Source organism: Balaenoptera physalus, assembly GCF_965194825.1.
Source record: "Balaenoptera physalus genome assembly, chromosome: 4".
NCBI lineage: Eukaryota > Metazoa > Chordata > Mammalia > Artiodactyla > Balaenopteridae > Balaenoptera > Balaenoptera physalus.
This window is the reverse complement of record NC_138891.1, coordinates 36635272-36658697: the sequence shown is the minus strand read 5'-3', so window position 1 is coordinate 36658697 and position 23426 is coordinate 36635272. Positions and strand designations below refer to the sequence as shown.

The 23426-nt window shown below is 36.6% G+C and overlaps 1 protein-coding gene across 5 annotated transcripts in view; it reads right to left on the bottom strand.

Annotated features, from left to right (window-relative positions):
- Nucleotides 1-429: 429 nt before the first annotated feature.
- Nucleotides 430-23426, bottom strand: part of MME (membrane metalloendopeptidase) — a 91034-nt gene continuing 68037 nt past the window's right edge. For all 5 annotated transcript variants that reach the window (XM_082459551.1, XM_082459554.1, XM_082459553.1 and 2 more), the window contains exons 17-23: nt 23214-23272; nt 17633-17752; nt 15757-15890; nt 15578-15643; nt 12509-12604; nt 12089-12165; nt 430-1638 (exon numbers count right to left, since the gene is read on the bottom strand). In XM_082459551.1, the coding sequence (XP_082315677.1) occupies nt 1539-1638; nt 12089-12165; nt 12509-12604; nt 15578-15643; nt 15757-15890; nt 17633-17752; nt 23214-23272 (652 nt within the window). In that variant the 3' untranslated portion in view covers nt 430-1538. The remainder of the gene's footprint in view (nt 1639-12088; nt 12166-12508; nt 12605-15577; nt 15644-15756; nt 15891-17632; nt 17753-23213; nt 23273-23426) is intronic.

The window sequence follows — 23426 nt, the reverse complement described above, 5'->3', positions numbered from 1 at the left end:
GGACATGTTCAGTGGGAGAAAGTTCATTGAGCTGTACACTTATGCTTTTAAATTTTGGTATATATGTTATATTTTAATACCATTTTAAAAAAACATGTAAATGGACATTTTTCAAGAGGCAGGAAAACCAACACTTATATTTTGGATGTTCCTTCACTTTCATGTTTTGTTAGGAAAAATAAGGATTTTGGACTTCTTTGTAAAATATTAATCAAGTAATGAAATGAACTAAACTAGCAAACAGGACAGGAAAAGAGAACATAAAAGCCTTAAGAGCTGAGTTGCTATCAGGGACTAGACCTCCCCCTCCCAAAACTCTAGGTGAGTTAGAATTTTAGAAGCAAGTCCATTGGATGTGTAGAGGCCTCTCATTTCTATTCAGAAATGCGCTTTCCAAAGCTAGATGGCTGGCACAATAAGCTTAGTGAGTAATGGGTACACAATTTCAATTTATTATCAAAATATTTCCATCAGATGACAAACCTGAAAAGATAAGGAGATGCAGCGCTACATAGATGCAGTTTTGCCCTTTTATCATGGCCACCTTCAGGGACAGATTTAATTTTGAAAATCCTGCTTGTAAACCACAACTCTTATGTATCTTTAGACCACTGTCCAATGGCAATTTTTAACCCAAAGTTTGTGTTTAAAGCTTTTCATCAATATGATTTATAAGTTTAAAAAGTCTCAAATCTTCATCTGTACATCACTTTACAGATCTTTGTTCATAACTATTTATCTTGGTCTGAAGCTTCAATATTCAATGATTAGCTATAATAACAATTACTTAGTCATAAGTGTAGTTAATAATTAAATATAAAAATTATTATTTACACATTACTACAAATCTCTTAAAAAGACCAAGTTTTGAGAGAGAGAGAACAAGAAATTGCTTAGAAAATTGCAGGGAGCCTCAAGAATCTCATTATCAGTCAAAGCAGGTACAACAAAAAACAGTTTTAGACACTCATTTTTGCCCTAAGAGTGCTTAAAATACAATGCTCTCAGAATGAAAAAAACTGATGATTGGCAAAATTAGATTAAAACTACATTAAGTCCCCAAGGCCCCAATATGTATAAGAATTCTTTGGAAGAGTTTTGAAGGAGCATAAATTTTGCAAATACAAGTAAAAATAAGTACATCGGCAACATGTTTTTAACTCTCACGTCACTGCTGTGCTTTTGGTGCCAACTGAATTCTTCCACCTCCTCTTTCTCCCTTTGATTAGAAATCCCGGTCTACATCAAGAGAAAACATCAAACTGGCAGATCGTATGAGAAACAGAAATGAATGGCAATATTCTCTTTAGAGATTAAGCATTATTTACACAGTGAGAAGTGATTGATTTGATAGACATTAGACCTCTCCTCCCTCCACATTTTTCCAGAGTAACCTAGCTTCATTTTTATTGCTCTCATCCCCGTGAACTACCTCCACGTAATCAGTGACCTCCCTGGCCCTTTTTCTCTCAGATAGAGTTCCCCATTTCTGTGATGTGGGCAAGTCTAGCCGAGGACTGCACCGCTTCTTCTGAAGATTACCAAACCCGGCATTTCTTTTCTGGATTCATGTATGACTTCTTGCGGCAGTGAAAGGCTTCTGAAAACTCAGGAGAGTTCTGCAAAGTCCCAATAATCCTGTGAAACAAACAAACAAAAGTCACCATCAGCATTTGATACTCATGTCCATACCATGCAGGAGCTCTACAGAATTTTTTTATGTAGGCCAGTTGTGTGGGTTTGGAACTTTCAGTTTAAAAGGAAATTAAAAAAAAAACAAAAACAAAAAAACAACTGGTAGAATGAGCCCATTCCTTTTCATTAACAGAATGTTTAAATGCAGAGGTAGCAAACTACAGGAGTTAAAAGCAGATTTTGAAGACAGATTGCATGGTTTGAATCCTGGTTATGAACTGTATTTATTTAGCTTCTCTGTGCCTCAGTTTCCTTTTCGGTAAAATGCATATAATAATATTACCTGCATCTTAGGCTTGGTATGGGGAGTTAATTTATAAACACTCTACATGTGTTTGTAAGATAAGTGAATAATTCATATTTGGAATTGCAGTTATTTTAAGAAGAATTTGGTTAAAGAATAAAATTATGATTTCTTACTGTATCTTGAAAGGCCTCACACAATAACTTTCAATATAATAGACTTTAAATAGATATTTAATAGGGAAGATAACAATTATTTTCTTTTTTCCAAAAGAACCCCACAGATATCAGAAACTGGATTCAGCCTGAGTAACTGGAAAGGGTTGGCAAGATGTCAATTTCCTCTTAACTCTAACCCCAGTAGGCAAAAACAACACTGTCCAGCCCATTACTGGCACCAAGCAGCATCTGAGGGACGGACAGGTCAGTACAGTGATGCAGAGGTGATGTTTTCCCATCAAGCCTGAACCAGCTCCTTCCCTTCTCTTCCCACTGGGACCATCCCACCTCAGCCACCTTGGGTTGGGGGCAGGGGGCTGGGAGGCAAGTGGGCTGGAGTGGTGGGAAGCTAGGAGGTCGTTCTAACTTGCTGACATCTCCCTACATGTCAGATGTGTGGACGTGTATACGTCCCAGTGTTTCTCTCCCCTCTGGCCCCTTCTCCACACAGCAGTCAGAGGGAGCTTTAAAATTTAAATCAAGTTCAGTCATTCTCTTACTTAAAACCCTCCAGGGGCTTGAAGGATAATTCAAACTGCTCTCCACGGTCTCCAACGTCCTGATGGCTCCAGCCTACCTTCCTGGCCTCCTCATGGTCTGTTTCTCCTCCTGTTCCTCATTAAGCTCAAACTACACGGATTCACTCTTCATCATGCAAACTCGCCAAGCTCTCGCCCTCTTCCGGACCTGCTGTTCCCGCCGACCACACTCCCTGCAAAGTTACTCCCTGGTGCCTACACGGCTAGCTCCTTCTCAGCCTTCATGCCCCTGCTTCAGCTTCAACACACCTCCTCAGAGGTCTTCTTGGAATACAGTCCACGTGAGTCTCTCCCACCTGCGCTAGCCTGTCACAGCACTTATCACGATGTGCAATGATTTTTCTCTCCTTCTTTACTTCCCGACATACTCTCTACACTATAATCTCTATGAGGACAAAATACTGTGTATACCTTGTTCCCGGCTGCACCACCAAAGCCCAGCACAGTGCTTTGCTTATTGCAGGACTCCGGAAATAATGAATGAGCCCATCACCTGGCCATGGTGATCACATGCAGAGAGTAACAGGGCATTATGAAGAAAAACACTGCTCAGTGTTTTTGATTTATTTGCTACTGTGGACCAACCAGAGAGGAAGAAAGCATTTCCTTTCCCTATCTCCATTCCATGTCGAATTTCTAAAAGTTCTCCTTCCTACTGTGTCACCCATCACCACATCAGCTATTTCTCAAACTCCCCTATCCTTCAGGGAGGAAAACTTTTTTGGTTGTATGTTTTTGAGGACTCCTAGAGGAGTCTTGAAGATTGAAAGGAATCTCTCTGGTATGAAGGGCTGGGGGTTGAGGTTGGGGAGGGTACAGCAGAGGAATTTACATCTATTCACCCACTGGCTGGAGAGGGAGAAGACTGGCCTCCCCAAGACTGAAGAGGGGCCCAGTAAAGGCAGGTTATATGAATGACAAGGACATGCCTGTCACTCTGAGCAGGGCCCTGAGAGGACTTCTGATAGGATGGTACGTGGCTGTCGAGGAGGCTGAACGTCCAGAGTGGCGGTTCTTGCCCCCCTTGACCATGACCAATGGAAGGAAATGGAGCCACCCGACTTCAGATAGGGCGATCAGACTGCAAGGATGTCAGCACCCATAGCAGGCTGGGAAAGGAGGTTATTCCCTAATTTCTAGGCTCATGAGATGCCTTTGGATTCCAGTATAACCCTAGAAAGGAGTACACTGAAAATGACTGAAATTAAATTTCTCACCTCTTGGCTTAGGGTGGGAGCCTAGAGTTTGAATTAATTTGATTAATAATAATAATAATAATAATGTGTCATTTCTTACACCTGAAAGTTCGAACAAGTTCACCTGATACATGGTCAAAGTGATCATATATGTAAGAATATAAAGATTTTAGACATCGGGGATTTATATTACTACCTAGTCTTTAAGGTTCTAGGCTCACAGACTCTGAGTTAGAGAGGTGCTTTGATTCATTTAATCTGATCCTCTTCCTACATTAGGAAGCCCTATACACTGGCTGAGGGACAGTATTCTGGTGGTCTGACTGTTCCTCTAGCTGGGAAGCAAGCTCCCTGATGGACAGGGTAAGCATTTGAGGGTCATTGGCTGAAAGAGCTGCTCTTTTTTGTTTTTTACTTTATTAACATTTTTTAAGGGATTGTTGTCTCAGATATCACCATATGGAGATGAGTACTTCAGTAAAATTGTCCAAACCCAAGACTTAATTCTACATTTCTCTTAAAAATATTAAAGAAATTAAAAAAAACCACAAACCTTAAAATAAGAAAGTCTTCACAAGACACCACTGGGATTTGGCCATGCAGCAACACCCAAACTAATGCACACTCAGCCCTCTGTCTCCATTCCAGCTCCTCTCTTTCCATCTAAAAACTTCCATTTAGATAATATGATTCTGAATAATTAGGTCAACAATGTACCAGGGCTTCACTTATTTTCCTAGGACTCTAATTAGTGTTTGGTTGTTTATAACATCAAATCTTTGGATGGATGACATAATCTATTTCAAAATGTGGATACATTATTAAAGTGAATCCCTTCGCTAAGAGTGGGATCATATTTCATTAACATTTTTACATGAATTTCATGCTATATGAAAACTATGTAGTTTTTGTGTTGTGTTTATAATAACAGAAGATAATAAAGGTTTTTATTGATTATTTCCTAAAGTAAGTTACTTGAAATTTTTACTTTATTATATAAAATATATACTGCTGCTGTTTTATCATACTACTGCTATTTATTCCCATGGCAAATAATCACTTGTATTGAAAATATCTAAGAGATGTGGAATTGAACATCATGTAACCAACAATGAACTTTATATCTGACTACTCCTGTTTGAATTTAACTGTTTTTTTTTTTCTTTTTCATTACCGAATGAGCTTTTTACAATTAATGAGTTCTCTGACAATCTTTTGCTACTTCTCTTAAATAAACAACTGGGCTACAAGGTTAACCAGCTTCATTCATGAGTAAACTGTCCAATTTTTATCATTAACTGATGTTCAGGATTCTTTTAAAGTAAGGTCATATTGGTCTACACATGTTACTCTATAAATTCATGAAGAAATAAATGCCTGAATAGATTCCCAGGTATGGGCTAAAGATTAATAAGTGCTAATAGAAATTCTACAAGGCCCACCAAAATCCACACCATTTATAAAACATCAGAAACCAATGCTAATATTTAAGGTAAATGGAGGAAACATCAGTATTTCAAAGAGGGTTTAGCTTAGGCATGCTAAATCATAGAATAATAAGGAACAAAATAGCCATATTACTTAAAAATGTCTAAATAAAACACTAGAAAGAATATTTTTTAAAAAGTATTAGATATTAAGCTGTGGAAAACATTTCTAGCATTATTAGTGGCATAGGTTCTATAAAGTGTCCTTTATTCTGACTGGAAGATGATCTCAAGCAATATAAGTATCTAAATTAGCACCATTACTATTTAGGTAGCAGACATTGATATCATTTTGTCTATTTGGACTTACTTTAAAAAATTATCAGGGACTTCCCTAGTGGTGCAGTGGGTAAGAATCTGCCTGCCAATGCAGGAGACATGGGTTCGAGCCCTAGTCCGGGAAGATCCCACATGCCGCAGAGCAACTAAGCCTGTGCACCACAACTACTGAGTCTGCGCTCTAGAGCCCATGAGCCACAGCTACTGAGCCCTCGTGCCACAACTATGGAAGACTACGTGTGTAGAGCTCGTGCTCCACAACAAGAGAAGCCAGCATGATGAGAAGCCTGCACACCGCAACGAAGAGCAGCCCCCACTCGCCGCAACTAGAGAAAGCCTGCACACAGCAACAAAGACCCAATGCAGCCAAAAATTAAAAACATAAATAAATAAATAAATTTATTTATTTTAAAAAATGATCAGACCCTTATATCTTATACAGAAATATTATATCTATACACCATGATCAAGTGGGGTTTATCCCAGGAATGCAAGCATTCTTCAATATATGCAAATCAATCAATGTGATACACCATAATAACAAAGTGAAGGAGAAAAACCATATGATCATCTCAATGGATGCAGAAAAATCTTTCGACAAAATTCAACACTCATTTATGATAAAAACTCTCCAGAAAGTAGGCATCGAGGGAACTTACATCAACATAATAAAGGCCGTATATGACAAACCCACAGCCAACATCATTCTCAATGGTGAAAAGCTGAAACCATTTCCTCTAACATCAGGAACAAGACAAGGTTGTCCACTTTCACCACTATTATTCAACATACTTTTGGAAGTTTTAGCCACAGCAATCAGAGAAGAAAAAGAAATAAAAGGAATCCAAATCGGTAAAGAAGAAGTAAAGCTGTCACTGCTTGCAGATGACATGATACTATACATAAAGAATCCTAAAGATGCTACCAGAAAACTCCTAGAGCTAATCAATGAATTTGGTAAAGTAGCAGGATACAAAATTAATGCACAGAAATCTCTTGCATTCCTATACACTAATGATGAAAAATCTGAAAGAGAAATTAAGGAAACACTCCCATTTACCATTGCAACAAAAAGAATAAAATACCTAGGAATAAGCCTCCCTAAGGAGACAAAAGACCTGTATGCAGAAAACTATAAGACCCTGATGAAGGAAACTAAAGATTATACAAACAGATGGAGAGATGTGCCATGTTCTTGGATTAGAAGAATCAACATTGTGAAAATGACTATACAATCCAAAGCAATCTACAGATTCAGTGCAATCCCTATCAAACTACCAATGGCATTTTTCACAGAACTAGAACAAACAATTTCATAATTTGTATGGAAACACAAAGGACCCCAGATAGCCAAAGCAATCTTGAGGAAGAAAAATGGAGCTGGAGGAATCAGGCTCCCAGACTTCAGACTATAATACAAAGCTACAGTAGTCAAGACAGTATGGTACTGGCACAAAAACAGAAATATAGATGAAGGGAACAGGATAGAAAGCCCAGAGATAAACCCACGCACCTATGGTCACCTTATTTTTGATAAAGGAGGCAAGGATATACAATGGAGAAAAGACAGTCTCTTCAATAAGTGGTGCTGGGAAAACTGGACAGCTACATGTAAAAGAATGAAATTAGAACACTCCCTAACACCATACACTAAAATAAACTCAAAATTGATTTAAGACCTAAATGTAAATCCAGACACTATAAAACTCTTAGAGGAAAACATAGGCAGAACACTCTATGACATACATCACAGCAAGATCCTTTTTGACCCATCTCCTAGAGAAATGGAAATAAAAACAAAAATAAACAAATGGGACCTAATGAAACTTAAAATCTTTTGCACAGCAAAGGAAACCATAAACAAGATGAAAAGACAACCCTCAGAATGGGAGAAAATATTTGCAAATGAAGCAACTGACAGAGGATTAATCACCAAAATTTATAAGCAGCTCATGCAGCTCAATATCAAAAAAACAAACAACCCAATCCAAAAATGGGCAGAAGACCTAAACAGACATTTCTCCAAAGAAGATATACAGATCGCCAAGAAACCCATGAAAGGATGCTCAACATCACTAATCATTAGAGAAATGCAAATTAAAACTACAATGAGGTATTACCTCACACCAGTCAGAATGGCCATCATCAAAAAATCTACAAACAATAAATGCTGGAGAGGGTGTGGAGAAAAGGAAACCCTCTTGTACTGTTGGTGGGAATGTAAATTGATACAGCCACTATGGAGAACAGTATGGAGGTTCCTTAAAAAACTAAAAATAGAACTACCACACCACCCAGCAATCCCACTACTGGGCATATGCCCTGAGAAAACCATAATTCAAAAAGAGTCATGTACCACAATGTTCAGCTCTATTTACAATAGCCAGGACATGGAAGCAACCTAAGTGTCCATCAACAGATGAATGGATAAAGAAGATGTGGCACATATATACAATGGAAAATCACTCAGTCATAAAAAGAAATGAAATTGAGTTATTTGTAGTGAGGTGGATGGACCTAGAGTCTGTCATACAGAGTGAAGTAAATCAGAAAGAGAAAAACAAATACCGTATGCTAACACATATATATGGAATAAAAAAAAAAATGGTTATGAGGAACCTGGGGCCATAAAGGAATAAAGACACAGACGTAGAGAATGGACTTGAGGACGTGGGGAGGGGGAAGGGTAAGCTGGGATGAAGTGAGAGAGTGGCATGGACATATATACGCTACCAAATGTAAAATAGATAGCTAGTGGGAAGCAGCCGCAAAGCACAGGGAGATCAGCTCGGTGCTTTGTGACCACCTAGAGGGGTGGGATAGGGAGGGTGGGAGGGAGACGCAAGAGGGAGGGGATGTGGGGATATATGTATATGTATAGCTGATTTACTTGTTATAAAGCAGAAACTAACACACCATTGTAAAGCAATTATACTCCAATAAATATGTTAAAAAAAAGAAATATTATATCTGAATAACTTTAGAAACACATTTATAGATCACATAGTAAATATTATCATAATAACCGTTCCCTGAAGCAACTGTAGACAGCTAACAGAAGCTGGATTTCCAAAATGAAGTCATTTAAATTTCTAGAATATCAGAAGGAAATGGTTTTGCTTTAAATACTAAAGTTTTAGAAGTTTATTTTAAAGTACAAAAAACTTTAGTTAGGAAGAATAAAATAATTATAGCTTAGACCTAACATGGTTTTATAGATTCAGCTTTATATGGTTTTATAGATTCTTTATAGTTATACTTTGCCTTTTGCTTTTGATACTGTGGTTATTTAAGCATAAGGTTACAAAATCGCCCTTTGTTTCAGAAATGTTTCTACAGAAACCACCATGCACAATTTTTCAATAGCAACTCAATGTCTATTAGTTTTTAAGGTTCTTTAAAAAAATGTGTTTTACTTTGCACAGCCAGGAAGCAGCCTGTTTCCAAAACTAAATGTGACCTCAACCTTTTGCCAAGGAAATCCCTTTACATCCAGAGAAAATAATAATTTCCTTGACAAAAGGTTGGCATTCCATTTACCCTTTTAAAAAAATCAACACATACTTCTCTTATTATGAATGAAAAATAGTCAAAGAGGCATCTTTTGGACCAGAACAAAGAAAATAAAAGTTACAAATAATTCCACATATTTCTAATAAAATACTTTTCTCAATTTAAAATTGGGGGTAGAAAACAATTACATATTTACCTACATGATCACTTAACCAGTGATCAGTTACTGACATTTTGAGCTATGCAGACATAAGAAATGAGAAAAAAAGAAAAAAAAAGCCCTTAACTGTCAGCAAATATGGAATGTTGCAAAATCCATATACTTTATTCATAGGAACTCTTATTCTGTTTGTATCTCTCTCATGTAAAAGTAATTCAAGTACTAATTTTCAAACACATATATGTAATAGGCACTTCATATACATTAACATTAATCCTCCTAGCAGCTCTCATGATAATTTAATCCTCACTTTATATATCAAGAAATTGAGACCCAGAGGTTAAGGAATAGCTCATAAACGGCAGAGCCATTGATGGAACTCAAGGGTTTCTTACTTCAAAGCTTGCATTCATTTTTTACCATAAATTATAATGATATGTTTTCTGAGCTAATTGGAATGGAGGAATGGCACAGCTGAATGCAGGCAATACCTTAACAAGAAAGAGAACTAGGGAAGAGAAAAACAAATAGAAAAACTCTAATAAAAAACTAAACTGAAAAGTCAAGAAAATCACCATTAATGGCTCTGTAGTGTAGGAATAAATAACTCCACATGTTATAGCTTCTGAGGCTTTCACTAACCTAATAAACAGTGAAACCATAAGTAATAGTCATAACAGAAGTCTGTCATCAAAAAACGAAAGCTTAGGTTTTCTTCAGGATACTGTGTTAATAAGGGAGGAAGTTAGAAAAGTTATTTTAAACAGAGAAATTTTAATCCACGGGTTAAGATAAAAATGTTAATACTCAAGAGACAAATGTTAGCTGTCAAAAATTAATGTGCCACCTCTTGTTCTCTGAGGATGCCAGATGTACAAGGTACTATATTAATATTACTTAAATTCACCTAGGCTTTTTATGGATATATGCTTTGGTTCCTGAGGATATGTAGGGTAGAACTTTGACAAATTAGATTGTTATGGTCGTTTGTGTGAGCTTATAAATACTCTGTTATCCTCAGATTGTTAGATCTTAACCTCTGAAACTTCAGTAAGGAAAAAGACAACTTTAAAAAATTAAAGCTATTGAATCACTGTTGTACACCAGGAATTAACACGGTGTTGTAAGTCAATTATACTCAAAAACAAACAAACAAACAAATACACTTAGAGAAAACGCTATCAGATTTGTGGTTACCAGAGGTGGGAGGTGGGGAGGAGGGGAATTGGATAAAGGTAGTCAAAAGGTACAAACTTAAGGTACAAACTTCCAGTTATAAGATAAATAAGTACCAGGGATGTAATGTATGACATGATACATATAATTAACACTGCTGTATGTTATACATGACAGTTAAGAGAGTAAAACCTATGAGTTCTCATTACAAAGAAAAAATGTTTTTTTCATCTAATTTTGTATCTATATGAGATGATGGATGCTCAATAAAGTTATTATGGTCATCAATTCATGATGTATGCAAGTCAAACCCTTATGCTGTACCTCTTAAACTTATTCAGTGCTGTATCTTAATTATCTCAATAAAACTGGAAGAAAAATTTCAAAAAGAAAAGAAAAGAAAAATTAAAACTAAAAGTTACAAAACCATAATGACAATTGATCCAGGGACTTTCGTTGCTCATTACTGAAAAAGAAGCTAATTTGTATATCCTAGCAAGACTAAATTTAGCTTGCACTATACATATAATAGGCATACAATAATCAATTGTGGAGTGAATGAATTTTGAAAAAACTGTTAAGGCAAACACCAAATGATGATGATGATGATACTAGAACAAGCTGAGTAAATTGTTTAATTTTAAATGTGCTATTTTATTGTTTCACAATTGCATGAGTTTTTTCCTCAGGAGTGAATGATCTGGGCAGTATGTTCATGTCTATTTTAGGAAGATCTTTTAAAATTGGCCCATTAGTTTTCTTTTGTTCTCAAACTCTGTTTTCCAACAAACCTACAAAAATTTTAATTTGTTTTTCACACACTCATGCCTGAGGGGTGCTGCTGTTGATCAGTGAATCGGCGATGAAGATTTTAGTGCCTGCGGAAGAGGTAGGAATTAGGAATTCAGTCCTAAAATAGATACATGGGGGTCTAGAATTTGACATTCAAATGCTGGTTGGTTGATTCTCTTTCAATCCAGTGTTCTCTTAGGTTTTCTGATTTGGGATGGATTTTAGATATCTTATAACTCAACTTTCCACTCTGCACAGAATTTTTCTCCAGCATCCCTAGCAGGTTGTTCTCTGACCTCTTCTTCATGGTACTCTCTCCTGGAGCTTTGGGGATAACTTTGCTCCAAAGTTATTAGAGGTTGGGACCTCTAATTACTGGAAAGTTTCCCTCTGTGTTGAATGGAAATCTTTCTTTGGAACAGCTACTCATTGGTTCTAGGCCTAAGCCTTTTGCAGCCTCTTAGAAATGCCTCTGCTAGCTTTAAATAGAGCCACTCTTCTGAGGTGACATCTTTGTTGGAATTCATCAAGCACTGGGCCTAGGTCACATACATTCTGAGGATAAGAGCAGTCACGGCTATGCTTGTGTAAACATGACATCTATCCTGAAGTGTTCTGTTACTCCTTTCGGAGACCCTCAAAAAGAAAAAAGAAAAAAAGAAAAAAAGAAGGAAAAAGAAAAGTACTGGATTTCCAGATTTTACAGAATCAGAGTTAGAAAAAACCCTCTAAATTTGAAATAATGGAGCCAATATTGGAGCACCTCAACAGCTATTCATAACCACGCACCTGAAATTGCCTGGACTGTGCACATCTGTTTTAATGGAGTTGACTGCATACTCTGGCCTGTAGGTCCCACACCACACCTAGGGACAGAAATAGAAAAAAGAAAGCAGCATACTTAGGTTCCATCAAGGATTATTTGTTTGGGCAATCTGGAGGAAAAGCAAACTTCCTATTGTAAAAATTAAATTGGAATTCTGCATTCCTCAACCAATTACTCTTCAAATAATATTCAATAATAGGCAGCCAGGAACATAATTATCATTAATATGGTCTGACAGTCTGTTACGCACAATGAAAGTTAGTCAATCAAATGCTCTGTCACAATTGATTAAAACAAGAAAACTCAGCATGCAATATCTAACTTACTATGAAATTATAACTCAAAATGATTTTCATATCTATCAATCAAGAAGGATACAATACCTGGGCAAAATTCAAGAAGAACAGTTGTTTGTGATTTAGGTCAAGTCCAGGAAGTAATTTTTCTTCACCATGCTTTTTAACATAATTTTGATAGGCCTAGGCAGTTAATGAAAGAGAAACATGATGTTTATAATTTCCAAATTTATATATAAATCTATGCAAAGATCATGTAACCAAGTAATTAACCTTTTATGTCAGAATCACCATAATAATATACTTAGTTATGGCAACCTACAAGTATTTAATGGATTAGAAAGAAAACTAGAATTTACTTACAAATGCTCTGAAAAGAACAAGATTAATGATTAACAGATGATAAAAGCCTAGCATATGTCAGATGATCAGCAAATGTTAGCTGAATGAATGGATGACTTAAATAGTGATGAAAAACTTATCTAAATGTTGTTATATAGATGGGTGAGTCTAGCCAGGTGGAAGAAAAGCTTGCCAAGGGAGTCTGTAATTGCTGTACTTGGCTTGGTTACTACTCTCAGCAAAAGAGACTCACACCAGACTTCATATGAGTGATTCCTGACAAAAGTCAAGGGAGTCTCCTGAGAGCCCTTAGAGGCCTAGCACCCTATGATTCTAAGAATAAGGATGTGCAATTATTATGGCCCCCTGAAGACAGGGCAAAATAGATTGAACCTCAGTCGCATTAAGAAGAAGGAATTTAGATTACTTGAACATCAGGAAATTTTCTTAATTCTTAAGGATCTATAGACACTATTGAAAAATGTAGTTTTCCTCTACTAAATACACTTAAGAAAGGGATTGACAACAAACTTTCTGAGATGTGTTAGTTTCAGTTTAATACAAAGAAAGGTGATACTAGATACACAGAAGATATATTTCTTTTCTTCTTACTTGCCATCAACATAGATTTATTGAGTCTGTAATGTGCAAAGATGCTGGGGATATGGGAAAGACTTGATCCTCTTCCTCTTAGGGAGCTCACAATCTAGCAGGGAGCATTACAAGTCAAGATTTCATGTATAATAACATATTTGCACAATTGTAATTTGCTTCATTATTATAAATCTGTACTTGTTCTACATGAGGATCTCCATGCAAGTACCCTTAACCCAGACTTTGACCGAATTTTTACAGCAGTGATTCTCAATCTGGTTGGGTATTAGAATCACCATGGAGTTTAAAAGGCCCAATGCCTTCCACTTCCAGGCAAGATGGGGTGACAGGGACTGAATTTACCCTCCCACTGAAACGACCAAATGATAGACAAAATATATTAAACAATGGTTTGCATGACACTAGACATCAGGCAAAAAGGAAAGTCATCTCTGGGAGATGGTAAACAAATAGGAGGAGCCTTACGATTGCCCCAGCTTTTTGACTTGAGCATTTCCAGGCCACAAAATAGAGTGGGAAACCCCAGTGGGATCCTGGCGGACTCCTTGAGAGGGTGAGGAGAAGGTGCTGAGAATTCAGGGACACCAAGGAAAGGGTAATGAAGAGGAGAAAGCTGCAGAGAAAGAGACTCTCAGAGATCAATGGCCCCTCAGGTATTCAGCTGAGTACCTGAGTATGCATGTGAGCAAACTACCCAAGGCTAGGGAAGGAACCACAGAAAAGGATTAGAGATAAAAATGTCTGGTATCATGCAAGACAAGAATGAAAGACCTCAAGATTCACACTGTAGGTTCTTGCCTCAGCAGTGAAGAATAATTATCCCTAGACTGAGCACTACCCCAGACATGCCTAACAAATTGTAAAAGCAAGATCTAAAAGGACCAAGCCATTTCTGAGGAATTTAATGGCATCCTAGAATAAAGCTCAAGAATATTTAGAGGAAAACAAAAATATCCACCACCCAAAAAGGTAAAATGCACAATGTCTGGTATCCAGTAAAAAAATTTCCAAGTATTCAAAGAAGCAGTAATCTACCATCTCCCAGGACTTGGCTGGAACTCATCCTTTTGGAAACTTTGCAGCCAGATTAATCTCCCAAGCCTCACACTTGGATCATCCAGGGTCACTGCCAAGTCACAGGCCCCACCAGTCATCTCTCCCGCATTGCTCTGATATTCCCTCCTCCCCTCCAACCCAAACATCTCGATGGAGAACAAATAACCCTATATCCTCCCCCACTCCAATGAACATTCCATCCATCTTTATGTCAGTAGCCTGATTCTATCCTGTGGACACCTTGTACCCTGTACCCTCTCAAGTAGACTCTGTTTTTTCTCCCACATGTGGGCTACCTCAGCATTGGGAAAACAACTCAAAATCATGCTCACTTCTTGCTGCTTCCAAGACCATTATTCCTCCACTGTTTTGTGAAAACCCCTACTTTTTCTTGTGCACATAGTATCCACTAGACCATCTTTAATCCTTGTTCAAATCATCAAATAATGGCATATTGTATGGAGGGTGCGAAGCTGGATCTCCAGCACCAAGTGCCAAACACAGAGTAAAGCCCTCAGAAAGTATCGTCGAATGTTAAGAATGAATGGAAGCCCAAATGAGATTCTAAGGGATGCTCCAACAATACATTCCTCTGAGTCTAATGGTTTAGACCATTACAAGGCCACATGCTGGGACCATATCACTTCAGTCCCTCACTGTCATTGTAATGGACTGTAGTTTAATATTATGCCTGTGGTTTATGTTGATTATTGTTCTCAAATACTGCTTCATCTGCCATGAAACTGAGGGTCATGCTCAGTACATCAATCAATGACTCTGAAATAAACCTTTCTATATACTATCTTTTCTAAAAAAACTATTTCAGAGGTTACTTCTTAGAAAAATATCGCCTCCTCTGTGGAACTTGCTTATCTCAATTCTATCATTCAAATATTCTGTGTTTCCTTTTCTGCTTGGCTTCTTCAAAGCTTAGAGACTGGTATTCAGCTCAATCATATCAACTGTATTGCCCCTTCTGGTTAGCGTATTTACAATCCCCTTTCTCCTTGTGAATTTTCCATTTTCTAGTCATCCATTTATTGCTTACATTATATGTCTTTTGCAAAAGGCTTTAAATGAATGATTAAATATGATCAATATACACTCCAATCACTAAAAGGGGAAGAAAATATTATTACTCACTCTGTATGCTTGGCCAATACCACCATTATCAGCAATGTTTTCTCCTAGTGTGTTAATTCCATTGAGCTGTTAAAAAAAAAGACACTTAAAGACCCTTAACTATGTTTGGATTGTTAAGAAAGCATCAATAATTCACTTAAGATTGAATATAACTTTTCAAGAGAATGCTGATGACATACATGCTGTCCACCTGCTAGGTCCCAGGAGAAGTTTCCATACTGGTACACCATGCATTGGGATTGGTCTTTAAAATTATTTGCAGACTGTTGAGTCCACCAGTCAATGAGGTCTCCATCCTTGTTAAAATTTCTGCCTGGAATATATATTTATTTAACTAAAATGGGAACTTATTACAATTAATCAATTACAGTAAGATATCTTTAATTCAAAGTGCAAGGACTGAAATACCAGTATGTGAGAGAACATTAAACTGGACAGATGATGAGATAAACTGTTCTGCTTTCTCATCCAGAATTGATGAAACCCGGGCTGCTGGGGCTCTCTTTGCTGTTGTGTCTTAGTATTAATCCAGGTATTTCACCCACTTGGCTGTTGATGTCTCAGCCAAGGCCACCAGACAAACACTCCTGAAATCATGACCTGCTTCTGTCAGATGGTTTTCACCTGAACCAAATCTGTTTAATTTGATGCTTTGAGATTGTGAAGATGTTAATATTTCACTCTGGCATTCATTTCATATCTCAAACCCTTCATTAGACATTGCAGACTCATAGTTTTGCTATACTTCAAGTACAAAGAAAAAGTCACCTTTTCTCCTGGAGCTTTCTTGCTAATTTTTTTTTTTCTTTTTTTTACTTTTTATTTTATGTTGGAGTATAGTTGATTAAAAATGTTGTGATAGCTTCAGGTGTACAGCAAAGTGATCCAGTTATACATGTACCTCTTCTTTTTCAAATTCTTTTCCTATTTAGGCTGTTACATAATACTGAGCAGAATTCCCTGTGCTACACAGTAGGTCCTTGTTGGTTATTCATTTTAAATATAGCAGTTTGTACATGTCAATCGTAAACTCCCTAACTATCCCTTCTGCCCAACCCTTCCCCGTTGCTAATCTTAACTACATTGATCTTTCCCCTTTTGAGCTTTAGCAGCATTTATATACGTCATATGTTTGATACTTGATCTTATTATCTTTTAAACAGTTATCTATGATGTAGTGAATAAGAAAAGGGCTATAAAGACAAGCTACCTGAACCCACATCCTGGTTCCACCAATTCCCAGTTTTGTAACTTTGAGCAAGTCTTATGTGCGTCTATATTTTTCTGTTTGAAAAATGGAAAAAGTATTAATACCTACCTGTGAAGTTTGTTGTATAGTTAGAGTTAACAGAAGCTTAGTTAAGTCTTTCTCGTCTCCTTTTCTTCCTCTGGCTCTCTAAAGTTGGATTAAGGCTTAATTATTTTCCCTCTACTGTTCTCTTGTTATTTTCTTTCCACTTGTGAATCGATCTTTGTTATAACTTCAACTATTACCTCTTTACATATTTCACATCCTTACTTCCATTCCTCTCAAATTTCATTTCTAAAACTATTTTGCGTTTTGGGCAGCATGTAAACGTTTAATTGCCTACTGTTTTCAAGGCCCTGAACCTAGGTAGTAGGTGTAAGATGCAGCAAAAAAAAGAGTCCCTGACCACAAGCAGTTAAAAGTCCTGTGGGCACCTTACTTTCTGAGTTTACATCTGATTTTTAAGACATGGACTCTGCCTTCTAAAAGTCTAGAGAGATAAGACATAAACAATCATGAAATAAGACCAAACATTATCATTGGTGTTGACAAATATCACAATGTTTTCTCAATGTGAATATTTGTTTTATTCTGTCAGAGTAAAAAGCACACATTGCTAACCTCACTATTAGAAAATTCTGATCTTCTTAAGCAACAATTTAAAAGGAACACTAAAAGTGTGGTGATGATTAGACCAATGATATGCTGATGAATAAATGTGTTTTTGTATTGATAAATTATAATAACTCTTAATGAGGTTTACTAGGGTATACCTCAGCCAAAGAAAAGCATCAGTTGCACTTTACCATTGTCATCGAAGCCATGGGTGATTTCGTGTCCTATGACCATGCCGATGCCCCCATAGTTCAATGAGTTAGACTGCTGGGCACTGAAGAACGGGGGCTGCAGAATGCCAGCTGGGAAGACTACGAGGAAAGAAGATAGTTAAGACTACTTGTGGTTTTATTCTGTGATGACAGGGCTGGGGTTGGCTTCTTGCCTGCTGAGCTGTTTTCCAGTATGTCAGTTTCACTTATAATTGTATACAAAAATCTTCTGTGATAGAAACAAATGCAGATCTTTTATTGTTGATGACAGTGAAGAGTTCATCTCAGAGTGGCACCACATCTGCGATTTATAATCATAACTGACTTTGTAACATCTATTAAGATTGTTTTCCCACTGTAAGGAGTTTAGAGCAAAGGAAAATTATCATCTTCATTCAGAAGGTCTTTTCCCCACTGCAAATATTTGGGAGAAATAGTTACTTAATAATGGAAGTATTACTTTTAATGTGTCTAATATTTTATCCATCTACAATAGCTTAGTAAATAAACAGAGCCACTCAATCGAAAGTATCCTCCAATTACACCACCCTTATTTATTTTCATCAAGGCATGTATGACTGTTTATTTATTTATTTATGGTTGTTTGGTCCTTCTTTTTCTTGTCTGTCCCCATGGCACCTCAAATATTAGCTCTTTGAGAGCAGAGATTTGTTTGTACATACATGTGTTTGTTTGTTTTTGAGTCCATTTGAATTCTCAGTTCATTATCTCCAGCACCTGAAACTGGATGGTGCCTGGAACATAACAGGTGCTCAGGAAATGTGTTGAATAAATGAATAATCCATGATGATGAATGAATGAATGAATGAGTGAATTTCCTACGATGTCCTAAAGATTTTGCAAATAAAAAAAACTGTAATTTTTATGTCTACCCTGACATCTGTCTTAACTTGCTAACTTTCTACACTTAGGTGTCTCACACTATTTAAATTTCATGTGTCAAACATCAAACCCATCATTTTCCCTTCGAAGCCATCACTCTGACTTTATTATTTCTGCTAATAGCGTGTGAAGGGTCTCAATCACCCAAACTGAACATTTTTCTATCTATCTTCGATGTCTCCTTTCTTTTACAAAGTCTCATATGATCTATTTAGGAAAAGATCAGGTCATGTACCTTCTTTCCAGTAGCATCTCTTCTGTTTATCTCCTCCTATCAGTCCTACTGCCACCTTCCTAGTTCACACCCTCATTCCTTGCCTCAAGAACTTAATTTCCTAACCAGTCTTCTTACTTCCAGTTTCACCCTACTACAATCTATCCTAAATCTAACCTATCTTGTCTGCCAATTAAAGTGCCACTGTAGTCATTATCTCTCCTCTGCTAAAACACTTTTGATGGCTTATCATTGCTCCCTAACTAAATACAGCCTCTTCTTCCTGGCCTTTGTCTCTATGGTCTTCTATTTCTCCGCCTCCCCCGTACTCTCCCCTTCCCTCATAACGTCCATGGTTTTGTAATTTTATCTTTCATGTTCTACAATTCTAGTATCCACTGAAGCATTATGTTCTATAACTGAAAAAAAAATCATTAGTTTCAACACCTACTATGCATGCAAAGCCCCGGGCCATTGCTACATGGGATATCAAGAGTACAAGAGAAAGGCCCTGACCTTAAGAAATTTAAGACCTAGCTAATACAGAGTAGCAAATGTTGTTTCTTTGTCATTCAGGTGGGGTGAGTATGACATAACCTTCCAAGGGTTTCAGGGATAAATATTAGATATTTACAGAGGAGACTTTAAAATACACTGGGCAATTTAAGTGCTTTCCAGATCTTTAAAAAAAATCTGGAAAGTTGCCATAACATTCAAAATGACAAAATTACAAAAAAAATACTTTTGTCCTTGGAGAATTTTGATGAACGTTATACCTCACATGTAGCTGCCTGAGCTATCAACAGTGCCAAGAAATTATTTTTAGCTTGAAGTACAAAAATTATGTGCAGTACTTTATTAACTTAAAGTGAACACTATCTCCCACACTATGTACTTTGATTAAAATCCATCCATTATATAAAATGCTCTTATGAAATGTGCTATCAAGACTAAACATTAACTGTAAAGATCCTGTTGCTTTAATTATACCCTGATATGCCATTCTTCAGGCAAGTGATAAGATTTTCATGGCTCATATTAAATACTAGTCTTCAAGCTCAACTTTGCAAATTATGATTTCTCCTTTTACTCTGTCAGCTAAATGTCTATGATGAGGATTTTCCCCATTAGCCTTATCACTGTTACTAGTAGACATCACAACTCCTGATAATAACCAACTGCTTAGTTGTGCATTTTTTATGTTCATGATTGTCAACAAGTTAGTTAATTAAATAAGTCATTGGTCCATGAAACAAAAGGCTGTTTCTCCCCACCCCCAGCCACTCACTGCCCTGGTTTATTTTTTTAAGGCTGCAAGCAATTCGACTTTAGAACCTTTGATATAAAGCTCAGAGTGCATTCAGATAAACTCAATTTTGGTGGAAAAAATTAAACATTGTTTTTTATATTAAATGAAATAGCAATATGTTCAGAAACATTTACTCTTAATTCTCAGGTCTGAAAATAAGACTCCTAAGAATGACTAAGACAACTTTAGAAAATTTAATTATGTCAAGGTAGTCATAGATCACCCAGACTGAATACACTAAATAATCCATAAATTTCCTAAAATTGAAAAAAATTTCTTGTTAATGAAAAAGGAGAATGCAGCAGTAGTAAGACTTCCCAAGTGACTTGATCATTTCCTTGGAAACGACCTGAAAGTTTAATAGGATGATTGAGTGGTGTCTGAAACTTACAGAGAAACATTTGACAAAACTTTCAAGCGCAGCTGTCCTTACGGCATGAAAGATTCCTAAAGTTCCATGGAGTAACTATGCAAGGAATAGGAACAAGAGAATTTAACACTTTCAGCATGCCTTCCTGTCCTGGAGGTTGGCTTTTTTTATTTATGTGAAGTGGTGAGGGTGCATAAAAATTGGAATGTAGCCTACATGTGTGAGTTATGACAAAAGTGGTGGGAATTGCATTAAACAGTAGAAATTACTAATATGAATAACTCCCTACACAATAATAAAACAAGTTATTTTTCACCATAACATAAAAAGACTAATCCCATGAGAAATTGTATGTGATCTAGCTTAGGGTATTTGTGTGAAGGTGGGAGGATCATTTATGAGACATGTTATTCTATACCAATTCTAATTCTGTAATGCACATCATATCAAGTTCATTAAGATAGTGCTGCAAAAGTTATATGTCTAGGTATGGATAGACACACAAATACACTTTTATCAAGAAGAAAGATACAGATCTGGATCTTCAATTGTTTTTAGTTAAGACAATCCCCACTTCAGAGATTTAAATGAATTGTTAAGGAGAAAATGTACACATGTCAAATATTTCTCCTCTTGCATGACACTTTCCCTTTCTCTGAACTGCTTTTATTAGCAGATAAGCATATGAAAAGCATATGAAAAGAGGTTAGCAATTTTTCCGATTTCTTATTTCCATCATATGAATTTATCTTGAGTATCTTTAAAAGGTCTTTCTTATATATTAAGGATGCTTATCACAGCCAATTCTTGACTATTCAGAGGATATTTGTCTACTTTGTGAAATGTTAGCCAACTTTTACCTTCTTTTTCCTTTTGCTGTACGCTTGTTTGGTTTGAGGGTATTAAATTCAAAATGAGAACATTCCCAGGTCTTCTCAGATCAGGGAATCTCTGAGGTGGACCAATTTTGAGCCAGCCTCAGGGATACGGGGTAATTCAAAGCCAAACTAGGCCCGTCTTGACCTAAACTGGGTGGACCTGCTCTAGAGAAGAAATGAAAGGATGAACATGCCAGAATGTTCCCACAGAAGGTCTGTATGGCTCTTCCTATGGGGATAAATCAGTGTCAGGTCTGATAGGATCCTGCGCTGGATTAAAATAAAGCAATATCCCTTAGTCTGCCCTAATGCAGAATTCAAGTCAAGGCCACCTCAATTTGTCCTGGGATTCCATTAAAAGTCAATTATCCTGTTCTGTCCAAGTCTACAATGAACTAGATCTTACACTGACAGACCTCAAGAGGTCTTCAAAGTGAAGACTCTCCCAAGATAATGGCGCTTCTAAGAAAAGGTCTGAATGGTGTCTAGGAATACATTACAAAGGATAGACTGCATGGGTTCTGAGTTGATCATTAAACAGGCTCTGATCTAGGTTTAGGTAATCATTTCACTATGTGGGAGACGTATTACCCTAGACTTCGAACTAACTGACTTTAACCCAGTACACATGCCTTACTTATTACCTATTTGTTACATAAAGACAAACTTTTCTGATCATAATTCATTTTCATCTCATGTACCAAAATAAATTCCAGATAGACTAAAGATTTGCTCCAAAAATAAAAATCTATAAAAATACTAGAAGAAAATGTGGATGATTTCTTAATTTAACACTTCCTTGGTTTAAAAGCAATGGGGGTGGGGGGGAATTCCCTGGTGGTCCAGTGGTCAGGACTCAACAACTTTCACTGCCAAGGGCCCGGATTCAATCCGTTGTCGGGGAACTTAGATTCCACAAGCTGCGTGGCGTGGCCAAATAAATAAATAAATAAAATAAAAATAAAATAAAAGCAATGGGGAAAAGTGTCATCAAATTTTATCTTCCCTCTTGATTCTTGATTACACTTAGAAATGAAGGGCTGGACTGAGTACACCTGGAGAAGTTGCCTGTACTCTTTGTTTAGAATACTCCCACTGAAGTACTGAATCAGTTGGTTGCCTTTCTACATACTAAAAACCGTTGGGAAAAAATGGGTCTATTTGTGAGGTACTTAAGAGACAGTTTCAAGATGTCGCAGTATTCCCAGGAAAAGAAAAAAATATATCTTAGTTATATTAAGCCATTTCATTATTCATTATATTATTCACTCATGTATTAATTTCTATGCATATTTCTGTGATACTACTACTAGGGAACATATAAAATTTTTTTGATCAAAAGTGGTTAATAAATAAAATTGCATATGGTTCAACCTAGTATAATTGACTTTTCAACTTTCTGAGCCTCTTGGAGTCTTCTAGAAAAAAAGATGATACAGAACAGGACCATCTCTACCAGTGCCAGCGTACAAAATTGACAGAAAAACTGGATTTCTGAAAATTTGGTTCTTGGAATTTTAAACCACTTAAGATGCTGACGCTTAGAAAGTCCTAAAGTTAATATAACTTTATGGAGATATAAGGGACTTTTAAAAAGTATTTAAAAATAAAATAAAAGTAGTTAGAAATATGATAAACCATTCAACTATAAATGAGAATATTGTAAAAGAAACAAAACTACTTAATGTGATTTATACTGATTTAAATTTTGCTATTATAGTGAAAAGAGGTACATGGATGCATTTACTTTCAAGGAGGATATTCAATAAATCCGTAACTCAGCCTCGCTGTGCTTTTATGGGGAGTAAAATAAATTGGTCACGCAAAGCACTACCGCTGGGGAACAACAGAGAAATATTAAATAATTATTTAGGAGTAGACCTTACCTATCTGATTTCTGCCTGAAGAATAAAATGCATTGACTACAGCTGCTCCGCTTATCCACCTATAGAAAACATAAGAACTTGTTACAAACGATACTGCATTATCTGATTTAATCTGCTCACCACAATAAAAGCATTATCACTGTTCCTAGATGAATCTCAACTTTCTGTTCAAAATATGATCAACAAATTAAAATTAGCTCACTAGGTGAGAGA